General features: G+C 41.6%; 2 protein-coding genes across 2 annotated transcripts; one reads left to right on the forward strand and one right to left on the reverse strand.

The window, feature by feature from the left end:
• Positions 1-372: 372 nt before the first annotated feature.
• On the forward strand, positions 373-7997 carry bpnt1 (bisphosphate nucleotidase 1). The gene is made up of 9 exons (XM_084314530.1): positions 373-584; positions 906-1027; positions 1146-1250; positions 1339-1446; positions 1931-1979; positions 4173-4264; positions 4365-4562; positions 4712-4817; positions 4923-7997. The coding sequence occupies exons 2-9, from the start codon at positions 908-910 to the stop codon at positions 5072-5074; spliced, it is 930 nt and encodes a 309-aa protein (XP_084170656.1). The 5' UTR covers positions 373-584; positions 906-907; the 3' UTR covers positions 5075-7997.
• On the reverse strand, positions 7542-16239 carry LOC311228612 (serine/threonine-protein phosphatase PP1-beta catalytic subunit-like). The gene is made up of 8 exons (XM_084314529.1): positions 16142-16239; positions 14903-15034; positions 12690-12920; positions 11455-11559; positions 9883-9954; positions 9643-9794; positions 8887-9021; positions 7542-8356 (listed from the first exon to the last, which is right to left on the reverse strand). Exons 1-8 carry the CDS (start codon positions 16191-16193, stop codon positions 8252-8254), a joined length of 984 nt encoding a protein of 327 aa, XP_084170655.1. The 5' UTR covers positions 16194-16239; the 3' UTR covers positions 7542-8251.
• Between the last annotated feature and the right edge of the window lie 1339 nt (positions 16240-17578).

Consider the following 17578-nt stretch of genomic DNA (forward strand, 5'->3'; position numbering starts at 1 on the left):
AAACATTTTGGTTTCCAGACCCATTTGCTTTCCACGTTGGCGTTGCTCGGAAACTGTCCAGAACTTCAACCACGGGACTCTAACTACACTATTGTCAAGTATTTCATACAATAATGTAAAAAAAATCCGAACTATATTCCCTACAATATCAAATTATATGCATCGAAATGCAATAAACCCTTTCCCAAGGCCAAGGGTATGTATATTAAATTTGTGTGTACCTTTTCAGTCACTGTAAAAATCTAATATTGATAAATGATGGATGATGACTGAAAAAATAAACTACTACTACTACTACTTTGTGTATTTTATTGAGTTTGAATGGGAGCATTTATTTTGAAAAAACCGAACGGAAGTCCAAACGATTCTGTCGCTAGCTTGACACATGCAATTATGTGTGGGTAAATCCTCGTATCAGTTATCTGTTACAAACGTAAACTAATCTCTTGTTGACTCTCTCAGAAGCTAAGTAGAGTTAGAGTACTGTAACCACTTTATTACCAAGAAGACTCGCTACCTGGCTAGCTAGCTAGACTTTTCTGGCTACCTGCAGAATAGCTGCAACTGCAAGATACGGTCTGTTGGTATGTAGTTTCATCTCATTTAATGTCATGTCACAGAAGAATACTGTACTGTACACTCTGTAGCTAACTATTATTGAATACAAGTACGGTACATTATCGCATAATCTACCTTTTAGTTTACCTCAGATTTAGTCAACTAAATTAATGTTTGGTTGTGTGTTGAGAGGACAGTCAATGGAAATATTCTCACTGGCTGAGGTTTGGGAATAGTTTTAAAGGTGACACAGCATGTCCTTTGCCCCTAGATTGTGTGTGTGTGTTTAGGTGAGAGAGGGAGGTATTAACATGTCTGTTTACGGTGCTGTCTTCTCTCTCAATCAGCAATGTCTGGGAATCCTGCAGTGCTCGTGCGCCTTGTGGCCTCTGCCTACACAGTGGCTGAGAAAGCAGGGGCCATTGTGAGGAGGGTCCTCCATAGCGGGGAGCTTGGCATTGTAGAGAAGGTGGGGGCCCTAAGCTAGAGAAAGAAAAAACACTTAACTGATGGATATGGTTCAGCTGTCCTTGATGTCAACCTGTGTGTGTGTGCGTGTGCGTGTGTGTGTGTGTGTGTGTGTATAGACAGGGGCAGACGATCTCCAAACACTGGCAGACAGACTGGTCCAGCAGAGCATCTGTGCCTCTCTGTCTAAACACTTCCCCAAACTCACCATCATTGGAGAGGAGGTGAGTGTGTGAAAACAGATGATCGGCGGCTCGGCAGTAGCTTGAATGACAACAGAGTTGTCAGCGCTTCTTCCCTTCCTCTCAACAGGACCTTCCAGATGAGGAGGTAACGGAAGACTTGATTGAGAGTGGCCAGTCTGTGGAAGTCCTACAGAAGACCTTTCCAGCGGAATACAACGCTCTGACAGAGGAGGAGGTAAGAGTGTCATTTACATATTTCGAGACAGGGGATAGAGAGAACACCGCTCGGTTGAAGAATTCACGTCCTTTTCCAAAAAGAAAAACCAGAGGACAATGACTCAAACCTGTGAGGTCATCCAGATGTAAAATCTGGAGCTGCTCACAGGGGACTTAGACCTGGAGGGATTTTGTGCACCCACATAATGTTTTGACTTTTTTTTTTATCCAAATGAGCTTCATTCTGTCAGCTCTGGACCAGTTTCGGTGCCCTCAGCTTTGAACAAGAAAATGTGGTTATCCCACCTTTTCGCCATGTTCTCTCAATTCAGTTTCTTTAGAGGCGCTGCAGATTTGACGTGCACATTCAAGCTCAGGACTGCCTTGGACTGTACAATCCAGATTCTTAAATTTACAGCATTATGTTTGTTCTCAGAAATCGTTCAGTGACTTAACTTCGTGTTCACACTGTTTCTGAACCCACGCCTGTCTCAAATTATCAGCTTGTCGTGTGGGTTGATCCTCTCGATGGCACAAAGGAATTTACTGAAGGTGAGCTCTTTTAACTGTTTTATTTATCTGTTTCCACATTCTGTTTGATCAACTATTACAGCCTGGCTTTACAGCACGCTGTATTAGAGACTACACCTACACTATGATCGTGCACAAAACCTTTCTTTGTCATTTCGACCCTTCCTACTTTTTCTAATTAAACCGCCTGTTTTGTTTTTTGTCAGGTTTTGTTTTTGACATTTGACGAGGCAAAATGTCTTCTGTGGATTATCATTCTGGATTTATTAGGTTAAATTCAAAGACCTCTTGGACATCAGGGCTGACCCTTCTTTCATTCTTTCTCTTAAATCCTTCCGTTTATTCCCGCGGAGCAGCTGCGAGGCGCATCTCGTCTCCCAGACGAGCCCCAGATGATGTCGGGCGCCTTTCAGCTTCTCGACAAAGTTCTCCGTATGGTGACAGATAGTGCACATTGGAGCTGTAGAATAGGGTTGAAGTGGTGCTGTGATGTTCCAAGTGTTTTCTCCTGCTCTCTTGCCCTCCAAAGCCGTTTTTATGATATAATTATTATATTCATATTCATAATTATGTCATAATGTGACATCCTCCGGGCACGACGCATTACACAAGTAGATTTCTTGTACTGATTTTAATGAAGCTTTGTCCAATCTCCATCCAAACCGTAAAATCTGTACAACATACAAATGCATACAAATGATACCATTAACATTGAAAGTCCATTAAAACCGTAGTTAGAACATCAACTGTCACATATACCAAATCATCATCCATAACAATCAATACCTTATTGGCTGCGTGCCAGTATAAGAGAACATCGATGCGTTCTGGTATTATGTCTTTGATCTTTATCTTGGTAGATTGTCTTGTTAGGTTGTCTTTGTAGATTGTCTTTTACTTGTTGGGATTGACAGGAAAGTCAATAATCCACCCACAGTCATGTGACATGACTCATGTCGGAACTCAAGAGAAGGAAGGCGGAAACACGTCACTGGATACCAAGTCGACCAAGTCTCGTGAGACTAGAATAATTGCACAAACAAATAGAAATCGTGCGCCACTCATATCTTATATAAACCCATAAGAAATACAATGAAATACAATCGTGTGTATTATTATTATTATTATTATTAATATGCAAAAATAAGCATATAAAATTGTAAACGAATATAACTATATTAACCAACTGTTAACCATAGCTGCAGTTACACATAATATAATGAATTGTATTATCTTTTCTGGCAGCGTGGCTACCTGGGTAGAGCTCCGGACTCTACCAGTTTCGAACCCCCCGTCAAGGCCATTGTCGGAAAGGGGTGTTGTTGTTGTCCAGCAGGGAGCACTCTGTCCTCTGGACTAGGGATGGGCGTGAGTAATCGATTAATCGATTACTCGTAGCTATGAGAAAAATCGAAAAATTGAAATTATAAATGTTTATGAATTTCTTTTACATATCTTTTCACATGTATGTGTAAGATTATAACTGTTTGTTGGTTTCCTTAAACATATATACGTGAATGGAAAAAGATTAATTCTAATATTTATTTATTTTGTACGTTTTTCCCCCCCTTTTCGAGTAATACACGATCAATCAAGTATAGCATGCGATCAATCGATCTGGATTTTTCTTTAAAATGCCCATCCCTACTCTGGACCTGGTGGTGTTGTTGTCCAGCAGGGAGCACTCTGTCCTCTGGGAGCACAATGCCCCTGTTATGGTGATAGGGACACCGTACAGTTGTGAGTGCCGTCCTTTGGATGAGATGTTAAACCGAGGTCCTGACTGAATTTGGTTGTTAAAGAACCCAGAGCGCCTATCGCAAAGAGTAGGGGGTTCCCAGACGTTCCTGGCCAAATTCCTAATCAGGTCTCTGACATCAAGGACACCTAATCATCCATCCCCCTTAATTGGCTGACATCAATCCCTGTCTCCTGAGCTTTTCAGTCATTGCGTACTGTAGTGTGATGTGTGCCTGGTGCCAGTGTATGGCAGCCATTGAGCCTGCGTAGCCCAAGGGTGGCTGCTACACAGTGGTGGTGAAGGAGGCAATTTCCACCCTACATTGTAAAGCATTTTGAGTGTCTAGAAAAGCACTATATAAATGCAGTGATCATTCATTCATTCATTCATTCATATAGTAGCAATCCAGTCATCTGTTTGCTGTCCATGTGTCCCCTAGCTAACAACTTGCATGTCATGTCTTCTGACCACAGGGCTCTTGGATCATGTGACTGTACTCATTGGCATTGCGCATAAAGGGAAAGCTATCGCTGGTGTCATCAACCAGCCTTTCTACAACTACGAGGTACAAAAAAAATAAACAGAATTATGGTCCTGCCCTGAATGCCGCTACATACTCTGACTTTTTCATGTCCCTGAATAACCGACACCTTTTGCCTCCTCAGCTTGGACCAGGGGCAGAGTTAGGGAGGACTATGTGGGGAGTGCCAGGGTTGGGAGCGTTCGGGTTCCAGCTGCAAGAGGTCCCAGGCGATAGACGTATCGTTACCACCACACGCTCCCATAGCAACAAACTGGTGACAGAATGTGTCGACGCCATGGAACCTCACGACGTCATAAGAGTGGGTGGAGCTGGGAATAAGGTGAGAGGGATTTGATTGTAGATGACTTGCTGAGCAGTGAGCACTGAGTTGCATTTGTAAAGTGGGTTGTCAAGCTTCCTTATGTTGAAGAAACAGCAAATAGGCTGTGGTTTAAAGTCTTGATCATTCCTCCAAACATCTCTCTGCAGATTATTCAGCTTGTAGAAGGGAAGGCCTCTGCCTATGTCTTTGCCAGTCCAGGGTGTAAGAAGTGGGACACTTGCGCTCCTGAAGCCATCCTGCATGCTGTGGGAGGTAAAAAAAAAAAAAAAGGCACACTCCTCTATTCATTCACTGATATTTCATATTATGTAATAATGTTTAGTTATTTTTAACTTTGATCTACGTCCTCTTCTGCAGGGAAACTGACAGATATGCATGGTAATGCATACAGCTATGATGCTAATGTGAAACACATGAACTCTGCTGGGGTGCTGGCTACGCTCCGCAACCACCAGTACTATGCCAGCCGAGTGCCACAGTCAGTCCTCCAGGCCCTGAAATCCGACTAAGGTGTATCTCAAACAGAAATTGTTATTAAACCTTAAATAAATGTGTGTGTGTGTATATATGTATATATATACCGTAAAACATCAATTAATAGCCCGGGCTATTATTTGCTTCAATCACTGAATTCACCCTGCCTTTATTTGGGAGAGGCATGTAATTCCTTTTTGCTCAGCAAAAATGGGAAATATATCCAATTGTTTATTTAAACCAGTATGAATATTACTTGTATGACATGTACCAGCATGTACACATCAAAATTAAATAAAAACGGTGTATGCATCTACTAATCCTATGGATTATTTAATTATTAACACTTCAATGCACCAGATCCCCAGTGGTGCTTAGGAAAAGATGGCTGGTTTAGCTCCATTCTATCAGCTTGGATACCAAGATCGATGGTAACCTGCTAAATTGTGAAAAGATATTGGTGACATAATGGTGGCTCAAAAGGTGAAGCCACATGAAATGTACATTAAACGTGCCGTTAAAAAGTACCTGCCTTATTTGTCGAAACGTATATATAAAACCCCATGCTTTTATTTGGGACAGGCGTCTCTTTTGGACTCTGCTTTTATTTGAAGTTTTACGGTACATATATATATATATTTTTTTTAAATGAATGGAATTTCTGTGATGAAGATACGTATTTTTTTTATAAACCAATCGTTGTACTGTAGGTTTGACTGTTTGTTAACAGAGCCATATTTTACATTAAGAGGGTTAATGATTCATCAGTACTCATGAAAAACTGTTGCTGTGTGGCGTTCCTGAAATGCAGTGTAATGTTATTGATGACCAACTTGAAGGAGCAAATCGGTCAACGATTGTTTGACATACTATAAATGCCCATTTCTTCACATGTAGTAAAAAGCCCTTAATTACAGCTCCATGAAATTGTGTTGATTAAGAAATAGCCATACCTTGTCCTATAGCGACTGCTGCCTATCATTTCATGGAGCTGTAATTAACACAAGGATTCAATGTCCCCGATGACATCACTGGTGGCCATATTCAAACTCAAGTACTCTCAATAACTGTCAAACTAATTGAATGTGTGCAAAACTGTTTAGAGTTTTTGGATGTGTGAGATTATGTGCAAAATAAATCTCGTCTCGACACCAGGCTGTTTTTGATACCGTCAAATGAAAATCATCAGATATTAGTGATTACTAGATTGTTGTTATTGAGTTTACATTATTTTGCTAATCTAGAATAAAGACGAGCAAGCAGGATCAACTGCACTTCCATTTATTCCATTCAGTTTTAAACAAACTTCAAATCTAAACTGGTTTTAAACACTACTGTTTCCATTCCAACTTGAAGACCAATACATTTACAAGGCAAAAGGCAAGATATTAAGTAATAAGTCTTATAGGTTAAATGTTTTATTAGTCAGATGGAGGTGATGTACATTACCAATTTACCCTACAGTAGGTGGGAGCGATGTCACGTGCCAGAAGCTGACACAATGCAATCAACATGAAGCTATCTCTGCCTTAACTTGTGGAGCTTGACGTCCTTTAAATGTCATACAATTTACAATGAATGAATGTGCAAGAAAGAACAATGTACTGTGAGATGTCACAATACTATAAACACCATAAACGGATCCTGCAATATTTGTAATCGAGTAATTTCCACCTTTCAAAATGAATATACTGATAAGTGATGGTGCCTTTAATGTTTAACATGTATTTATATTAGCTTAACACTTTAAAGTAGAAACAAAGCAGACTGGTGAATTGTATTAAAAAAAGTGTACTTTTCAAAGTATTGTCCACAGCACGTGACTTTAATGGCTACATTATACGTGCCACTGTATTCATGCTGTAGTTTGTAAATAGTATTCATAATCTCTTGCCTTGCACTGTCTGTCTCCATCGTTTACATACTATTACTTCCCAGCAAACATTCTGAAGCCTGTTAGCCGTCCCTTGGCCGAAGCGTCCAAGCAGTAGCCCCCCCCCCAAAGAAGTGTCAAAATGAAAGTAATTTCAACCGCAGTATTGAGATCAGGATTTCAAATGTAGGCTAAAACTACACAACTGCTTTCTAAAACACACTCCTAACAGCATCTTCAACATAGCAAGGAGCTCATTGTGTCAGAATTGACATTTGGGGCACATGAAAGGCTAATGTCGAGTTGTAACGCAACGTCAGTTTGCTTGCTGGGTTCCCAGTTTAACCGACTTTCTTTTTCTCACCCCTGGATCTACTTGAACACCACCCATGAGACACTTTCCCACAGGAACAGAGGAAAAAGTTATTTCCACCGCACACATACACAAAACGTCGTCATTAACACGAGCAAGTTAAGATATGAAATCAGCATTGGTTAGATGTGGAATATCTATTTTGAAAGTCCCTTTTGAGATACAGTTCATGTTTTTTTTTTTTTTTTTGGTTTTTATACACTTAGGCTATAACGAACAAGTAGCCTATACAAATGTATGCTTGTATACAACGATCCGACATTTTTTGCAATATTTATTGCACACTAGAACTTTGAAAATCTTAAAATATTTCAATGTCTCCGCGGGGAGAAAGAGGAAAAACAACATTCTGGAGTCCATGGGGGATGAAATCATCTTTCTCCATCTAGCCATGCTCAACAATTACACTCAAGTTACTGTAGCAAATACCATGAAGGAAATAGTCAGTAAGTCACGTGAACGTTAACGGAACAAACGTTATGATGGAATAACTGACCCTGATAGTGGTCTGGAAGAATCGACATGGTTGTTGTTGTTTTTTTAGTTTGTTTTGTTTTACACAGGCTGCAGCTGGCAAAGAACCCATTTCAATCACACACGTGCACACACACTGTACACTCATGCACACACGCACGCACACACACACACACACACAAAGTCACTACGGTACATGTCTCTAAAAGGCAGGAAAGCATCCTCTCCAAACATGTCACTCCTTCCACAAAAGGTCTGTTTCATATTGCTGCACGCAGGGTTGAGCAACATGGCATTGAAAAAAACACTATCACTTAATAAAAATACCATCAAACAAGCAAAAAAAAAGAAAAAGCCAAGTTCGTTTTACACATGAACGAGTGGAAGTGGGGGGGGCAAGGTGGAGCAGGGCTTGAACGTTTCACACACAGCCTGGAAGGACGGGGGTTGAGTGTTGCGGGCGGGGGGGGGGGGGGGGTGTTGTCCGGTTGTTCACCTCTTCTTGGGGGCTTGAGCGGTACGTGGCGGGGTAACTGGGCGTCCAGAATTCACTCCCCCATACTGGTACTTTGCTTTTTTCTCTGATGGCTTCAGGATCTAAAATAAATAAAATAATAATAATTAAACAAGAGGATGAGATGTCAACAGAACTCGAGAACTACTAGGAATGTCTGATCACCAAGTGTGTCTGACCACCTAACCTGCACGGACTACAACATATGACGTATATCATGACAGTTAGGGTACCCTGTGTATACTGCACCTGTGCATTCTGTATACCTTACTTACTCATAGTATATAATATTCAGATTCCAAGTGTTTATTGCCCATATTTATTGGAACGTATAATATAACTGATGGGGGGGCATACAGACACTGCTTACTTGCTCATATTCTTTTATTCAGAGTTAATTGTATTGTTTACAGTGCTTATTTGTATCTTTACTATAGTTATATTGCCTATATTTAGGTCTTCTACTATTACCATGCCTGTACCTCCCCCGCTCCCTCCCCCACCATGCTGCTATGACGCTCGAATTTCCCCAAGGGGATCAATAAAGGAATATCTCACAGCACATGTATGTTTTCCACCGGAGTGTGTGTGTGACCGTGACCTAGGGTCCCACCTGAAAAGAGCACATCAGAGACTCGTCCACGCTCATCATGCCACCGGCGTTGTCAAACTCGCCGCAGTAGTTAGGAGCCGAGAACAGAGTCACCAGCTGTCGTTTGGCAAAGAACTCGTACCCGTCTTCAACAACCTGGGGTAGGACAACGATACGAGCAGTTCATAAACACATCGCTACTGTGCCGTGCGAAAATATTCCCTCTCCAAAAAACAGATTACAGATAGATGATGATGTATTTTTGCCGGACCCAGACGAGTCGGCCTACAATAATGAACGTCCCCAACGTCCGGATTTGACTCCCCGTTGTGCATGTTTTTATGTCTTACTTTTGCAGTGTGGACTGTGGAGTTCTCTCTTCCGATTGGATAAAGTGGGAACAGGATACCACAAAATCTATTTTGTGTTTACTGCAGAGTGGAGGGACTGGGAGACCCCATGTTACTGACCAAACACTCTACAATCAGTGATGACTGTAGAGCTATTATCTTAACACGTAGACCACTTATTTGAACAGGAAATACCACATACAGCTTATTTAAAATATTGTGTGAGATTGTACACCGGAAAGGGCTAAGTGTGCTTTGGGTCATGATGAACACACGCATAATAACCCATAAAAGACCTGTGTGAACCTTCAATTCCAGTAAAACATGACCATTGCCAAAACTGGAGATACGAGGTTCTCACCCAGTGACATTATCAACTTCCCCCAAGCATATCAATCCACATGCAACCCCCGGCCCTCCATGGTACCTGGTGGGCGCGGCAGATTAGGTCCAAGTCGTGCCGGTTGAGGAACTTGCTGACCACGTCTGCCCCGAAGGTGAAGGACACTCCCCGGTCGTTCTCGCCCCAGCCCTGCACGTCTTTATCTGGGTCCGACCACAGCAGGTCACACAGCAAGCCTGGCGCAAGTAAACAGTAAGTCAGTCTCTGTAACACAGATGTACATTAAAGTCCCCCTACATTGTAAACAAAGACAGGATTACAGACCTGTGTCGGGGACATCAGTGGGTCTCATGATGCGTCGAATTTGCTCCATGGACTGCAGATCGGGAGAGAGACCTGCGGACAGATAATGGTATTAACGCCACGATTGTATAAATAGTAGGGGTGAAACGGTTCACAAAAAATCAACGGTTCGGTTCGTATCACGGTTTTGGGCTAACGGTTTTCGGTTCGGTTCGATATACGTTGTTTTTTATTTAAAAAAAAATTTAACACTCAAATCTAAACATGCTTCTCATTTATTAAAAAAAATAAAAATAAAGTTTACAGTGTTAGTGTTTACAGCCTTAAATAATGTTTGGCACATTGGACCGAACTGACTGAAAAATATAGGCTACATTTGTCAAAGTATTAACTTAGTGCAAACAAACAATATGCTCAGCCAGCACTAGACTTTCCTTTCTTTAATATAAACACAAAAAAACAATGTCAACAATGTTTAAATTCCCTGATTGTCAGTTCTTAACACATTGGGCGCCGGGGGTTGTGCCCATCATTGTACCCAGTCTGCCACCGTTGAAAGCCTATGGAGATGTTTACCTTCTTTGCAGGGCTATAACTTTTAAAATGTTATTGCTATATTGACATTACTATGGCCCATTCAACATCGATTATCTATCGTTTAGGATGTGGGAACGTTATATTTTTTCATTCATACATTGTTGTGTTAATACCGTCTAGAATATAAGTATGTTTTTAAGGTTTTCTGCTGTAATTCCAAAAACGAGTTATAGGCCCTGACGCATGATAGATTATCGATTGGCGTTTCTTTCCTATACATGCTATATTAAAAAATTCAAATGTATATGATCGGTATACATTATGCTTCATCATGCGTAAAGGAAAGGGGGGGGGGGGGGTCGTTTATAATTCCTTGATCGTCAGTAACGGCTTTATTTAGTATGGGTTGATATATTGATCCGATGGTTTGCAGTGAAATGAATAAACAATCGGCTGAAAAGAACGTTACTGTCCTCTTACCGTTCGCAGATGAGACTGGAGGAAAAAGATCCCAATTATTTGACGCCGATCTCCTAGATCCATTTCCGGTTTGTATGGTGCAATAAACGCCGGAATCATATAGATTATTGAGTTTAGAAAGCGATCCAAATGCACTATAGTGTTTGTCTGGATCCACGTAACAAGATATTACTTATCGGTCCGATATCAAGATAGGGCAGATATGGGCCGATATTAAAAAGAAAATAATTTTTTTTATCTCTTTTCCCCTTTTTACATGTTTTGGCCTTAAATAGTTTCAAAATATCAGTCATTTCTGAAAATAACTTACAAAATAAAAAAAAATAAAAAAATGCATTTTGGAAAATAGCTCTTTATTTGATTATCATAAAAAAGTGTTTTCTATACAGAGATATCGACATCGGTAAATATCGGTATCGGCCAGAACAGCAATATTAATATCGGTTATCGGCCACAATTTTCACATCGGTGCATCACTAACCGCAACACTTGACACCACCGGAACAAATCCCTGGTAAAACGACATACATCAACAAGATTCTGACACCGGAAAATGCCAGAAAACAGCTTCCCTACCTCCATGGCAGCAGAAGATCTTCTCATCTATGATAGCGGCAATGGGCAGACAGTTGAAACAGTCTGTGAAGGTCTTCCAGAGCTTTATGTTGAATCTGCGCTTACCTGGGGGGGAAAAGACACATCACAATGGAAATAAAAAATCACTACAGGGCGGCACCAGATTAGAGTCTTACTTCCAGGCTGCTCCAGATTAGAGTCTTACTTCCAAAATGCTCCAGATTAGAGTCTTACTTCCAGGCTGCTCCAGATTAGAGTCTTACTTCCAGGCTGCACCAGATTAGAGTTTTACTTCCAGGCTGCACCAGATTAGAGTCTTACTTCCAGGCTGCATCAGATTAGAGTCTTACTTCCAGGCTGCACCAGATTAGAGTTTTACTTCCAGGCTGCACCAGATTAGTTTTACTTCCAGGCTGCATCAGATTAGAGTTTTACTTCCAGGCTGCACCAGATTAGAGTCTTACTTCCAGGCTGCATCAGATTAGAGTCTTACTTCGAGGCTGCACCAGATTAGAGTCTTACTTCCAGGCTGCACCAGATTAGAGTTTTACTTCCAGGCTGCACCAGATTAGAGTTTTACTTCCAGGCTGCACCAGATTAGAGTCTTACTTCCAGGCTGCACCAGATTAGAGTCTTACTTCCAGGCTGCACCAGATTAGAGTTTTACTTCGAGGTTGCATCAGATTAGAGTTTTACTTCCAGGCTGCACCAGATGAGTTTTACTTCCAGGCTGCACCAGATTAGAGTTTTACTTCCAGGCTGCACCAGATTAGAGTGTCTAGAGAGTCTTTGCTCTCCAGTTTCTAACTTTGGAAGGGAATTGTTCACATCCAGTGTTTCACAAATAGAGATCCGACTGTCCTTAGGCCAAAGACATATTCACATACATTCACTCAAAGACTTTGATCTATAGATGGAACACCTCACTACTTGGGACATTTCCTGGCTGTCACTGTTTCATTCGTGTTTATAAACATTCAAAAATGCATCTTTACCCTTTGTCTAGTGTTATTCCATGTATCAAGTGCACAGCCAATCAACTATAGAATGAAAACATGTCTCCATTATTTTTTCTTATGGTGGGGCTAACCATTTATTTATGTTTGGACCACTGATTATCAGGCCTTTAAATAAAAGGGGTATTTAAACCCAACTCAAGACAAGCACTACTATGTAGTATGTACAGTACATGCAAGGGTAAAAGCACAAGTCGCCGTTTACGCTTCCAGTCTTACACTCGTCGTAGAAGCCATAGATGCGGTTGATGGAGGCACACTCGTGGTTCCCCCTGAGCAGGAAGAAGTTCTCTGGGTATTTGATCTTGTAGGCCAGCAGGAGGCAGATGGTCTCCAGAGACTGTTTCCCTCTGTCCACGTAGTCTCCCAGGAACAGGTAGTTGGCCTCCGGAGGGAAGCCGCCGTACTCGAACAGCCTCAGCAGGTCTGTGTACTGCCCATGGATGTCACCTGGAGGGACCAACAAAGCTTTGAGTTCACATGTAACTGTTGTTGAGATGATACCTGCATATAACCCCTACTATATTACTTATACACCTGCATATAACCCATAGCTTTGTAGGATAGCATCTAGCATGTACAATAATGCTGTATATACCGTATATATATATATATATATTTATTCTCACCACATACCTGTTGTACTTACCTGCACATAGCATTTTACATATCTGTATATACTACATCTATATCTGTACATATCCTACTCTTAGTAGTTATGATGTTGGCCAGTATGACTACTACCATACCTGTATCACTGTACATATTATACTACAACTCTGTACATACATCTGATTAGCACTACACTCAGTCAGTAGTACTATATTTTGTACCCAGTTTAATCACCTCTACATTGTATATTGCTGTTACATTTGCACTCTGGTTGGATGCCAAACTTCTTTTTGTTGTACTGTACTTGTGCTGTATGATGACAATAAATTAAATCTAATATGACCAGGATATCAGATTGTGTTAAAAACCAAAATACTGTTGCCGAAGGCGGAACGGGTTTAGGAAGTGAATGGACAATAGGAGAGGCTAATCTAATATAACTATCTACAATTGTTGGGTAACAATTTAACTAAATTTGTGCCAAAGTAACAAGCCTCTCCTATTATCCATTCACTTCCTAAACCCTGTTCCTCCTTCGGCAAGATTATTTTAGTTTGAACACGATATCTGATATCCTGGTCATATTAGATTCTATTCTAATTAATTGTCATCATACAGCACAAGTACAGTACAACAACAAAACGAAGCTTGGCATCCAACCAGAGTGCAAATGTAGCAGTAAAAGTGAAACAGCAATATACAATGCATAGGTGGTTAAACTGGGTACAAAATATAAATGAGTACTTATAAGAGTTGCATTATATAAATATAGACAGTATGACTACTGCTGGCCAGCAGCGTAACTAGTAGTAGCATATGCAACAGATATAGATATAGTAAAGGACTATGTGCAGGTAAGTACAGACAGGTGATAGGTATATATGCAGTGGGAATAAATAAATGTATATAAATATATTGCGTCTCAGCTTCACTGTAATGCAATTAACTTCTTAGTTTTCTGTATTGTGTGATATGATTGTTCCATCGTGCCTTTCTGAACAGACAGAATAAGAGAGGACAGAGGGATTCAGGCTGGCAGAGAAGACAGCCGGGTGACCCGACGCTCTGGGGAGGCCCCATTAATATCCTCCTGCACTACTTAACAGTGCTGAGCTACATGGCTCTTCGGCATGTTCACTCAACGGTCTTAGGTTCAAATCAAGGCACGCACGCACGCACGCACGCACGCACACACACACACACACACACACACACACACACACACACACACACACACACACACACACACACACACACACACACACACACACACACACACACACACACACACACACACACACACACACACACACACACACACACACACACACACACACACACACACACACACACACACAAAAGAGGGTTATCTAGGTATTCAATATGACATGCTCTATCAAGGAGATATATGGCGATTATATCATATACAAATGGTAAATGGACTGCATTTATATAGCGCTTTACAATTCGTTCCTCACATTTTACCCATTCACTCACACACCGACGGCCGAGGCGACCATGCAAGGTGCCAACCTGCTCATCGGGAGCAGTTAGGGGTTAAGTGTCTTGCTCAAGGACACTTCCGACATGCTGCCCGGGAGGAGTGGGAATCGAACCGGGAACCTCCGGATTACCAGATGAGTGCTATGCTCTACCTCCCTAGCCACCGTCGCTCCCACATATATATACATATATAGATATATATATAGATATATGTATAATTATATATATATATATATATATATATATATATATATATATATATATATATATATATATATATATATATATATATAGCCTATATATAAATAGCTACTTACCACAGATTTTGAGTGGAGCCTCCAGCTCCAGCAGGATAGGCTGGCTGAGAAAGATTTCTCTGGACTTGATGCACAAGCCCCGCACTTCTGCCTCCGTCATCTGGACTATCTTCCCCGGGCGACATCCTCGCACTAGAAGAAGCCACAACCACATTACATAATATGATAACAGCTAACAGTGTACTGCACTGCCACAGGACCTGTGGCATGCTCTGTGGCATGCTCTGTAAATAGCTCATGTACAGATATCGATATGCCTACTTTGTTTACTTGTTTATTGCACTATGTCGCTCTATTGGTTGGACTCTTATATTATTACTTGTATTATGCACATCGTTGCGGGCGAGACCCCCCGCATTTCACTGTATACCTGTATGCTGTGACAAATAAAACTCTTGTATCTTGTATCTTGTATATTGTGAGATCAGAAATGTTTAATGACTGACAGGTTTTGCAATCTACATCTCCTGGATTTGATCTAAAACAACAAGGGGATATTTTGCTATTAGTTTTACATTAGCCTGAGAAATCATCCATGTGTGCACTCAGTTCAAAATAGTTTGTTAATTAATTTCACAAATGCCCTGGCAAAGAGAGAAGTGAATCGAGGGTGAAAGCAGTGTGATGCAAGTCTAGAATAATTAGGGCACATAACAGGGGAGTTTTGTGGTTCAACCACACTGGCACAAGGGGTGGGGGGTGGGGGTACAGTGGAAGGCTGACGTTAGCTATTGTTGGTGCTGGACACAGAACAACAATTCTGTGCAGCCATCAATGAACTAGTGAAGGGGGTGTGTCCCAGGCCAGGGTGTTGCAGCTAGCAAGCCATAGCTAACGTTAGCCAACAACAAGGCCAGGTAACGTAAGCAATCATAGAGACCCTGACCTGCCCTGTCTAATCTCAAATATACAAAAGCAGTGATCGTTGCTGGCTCGTCATTATAAGCAAGCTGGCCGTATAGCTAGAGTATGTTTTTCTCGACACCTCCCTCACGACGACAGTCAAGTATACATGGAGCAGTTAGCTAACGCTAACGTTGGAATAGGAGCCGAAACCATTAACGCTAGCATTTCCTTGCTGGCTAGCTTGGCGTTTCGCTGTATAAATCCGAAAACGTTAGCTAACCGCACGAAATGTGAGGCATGGATTTTTAAATCAACGTCACTCGCGAAGCAAAATGTGCATTTCACTTGAAATCCTGGCAGAGGAATAAGATGGGTCGTTACAAATACTCTTACCTTCCAGCAATCGAGAGATGATGCTGTCAACGTTCAAATCACTCTCCGCCATGTTTCTGACAACAACCACAAACAAGGAGCGCCGAGTCCTTTGTCGTTCTCGCCACTAGGTGGCGCAGACTCAGAGGCACGTTCAAGTCAAATGATGGATTGTAAGCAATAGTATGCAGCTGCAGAGCCGCAGAGCCAGCGGCGCTCTCAGGGCCAGCGGCGCTCTCAGGGCCGCGCTCTGACGGCCGCTCAGCAGCGCCACCCAATGGCTCAATTGGAGTATTGCACTGTGTGGGCACAGTTGTGAGATCCGCGTGAGGCCAGATATCTTGAATGAATGCGTTTATTTATTTCGAACATAAATTAAAAATAAATAATAATAAAAAACTAGACAATTCCGCGCAGGGAAATTGTGAAAGTGTGGGTGATGCCTGTGCCAACAGGGAAGAGGGTCTGTATTGTCTCTTTCCACAGCAAAACGGTAGGCAAGGCACCTTGGTTGAGAAATGCAGGCTTCAATCTATGTTGTTTAGTCTATCTGTTCAGTACTGTTTCAAGATGCACACTGAGATCTTCTGAGAGAATTGTTGAATAGATACACAAATGTTCTAGATTAATTAATGTTTGATTATGACATCATACTGTGACATCACAAATGTTCTAGAATGTTCTATTATGACAATAAATAAGGGGCTGTCTACACGAATGCTTAATGTAACCGTGATTGTATGTGCGCAGTTGCACTGTTCGCCCACACACAACCGGGGTTTTGCTACACTGCAACCGCGTCTTTGAAAACCGGAGTCCAGGGTGAAGTTTTGCGCGCATCCCCGGTTGCAGTGGTTGCGTGTGGGCATAGAAACCGAGGTTATTTCCAGTGTTTACAGCAGAGCTGTCCCAAGTAGCGTTATATGAAAATGATTGTAACAAACTTTTGTTCGAAACGTATCGTCTGTGTTGAAGAGTGTTGTGATCGACTGATGATGTCTGTTGTCGCATTCCTGACCTGACCAGAGTAAACCTGTAGCTGCGGCTAAACTGAAAGCTCACATGTTGTCAAGTTATTGTTATAAGGAACCCAGTCCAGACTGCATCCCCTTAACAATTGTTTGTATTGAGCTGTATTGTATTGTACCCATTCTGCAATGTGTTAAACGTTTACATCCATTATTATTTCATTCTACTAGCGTTAACGTTACCACATTATTACGTTAGCATGTAAGCTAACAAAATGAGGCAGAACACAGTGAATGTATCCTTTTTTGTTTATTGCACGTTGTTCTAGCTGCAAACTGTAGAATTGTTTGGCTGTGAGCAAGGAGGGATGTTTGTGTTCCAGGCTGCGTGTATGCTTTCCGCAACGCAGTTCGGTTTCCGGGTTCCTCTGATTGGCTGCGACCCCCACGTGACCCGCGCTAGCACGCCCCCTTATCTGCCGCTGCCGCT

This window comes from Notolepis coatsorum (assembly GCF_963971535.1).
Source record: "Notolepis coatsorum genome assembly, chromosome: 5".
NCBI classification, from domain to species: domain Eukaryota; kingdom Metazoa; phylum Chordata; class Actinopteri; order Aulopiformes; family Paralepididae; genus Notolepis; species Notolepis coatsorum.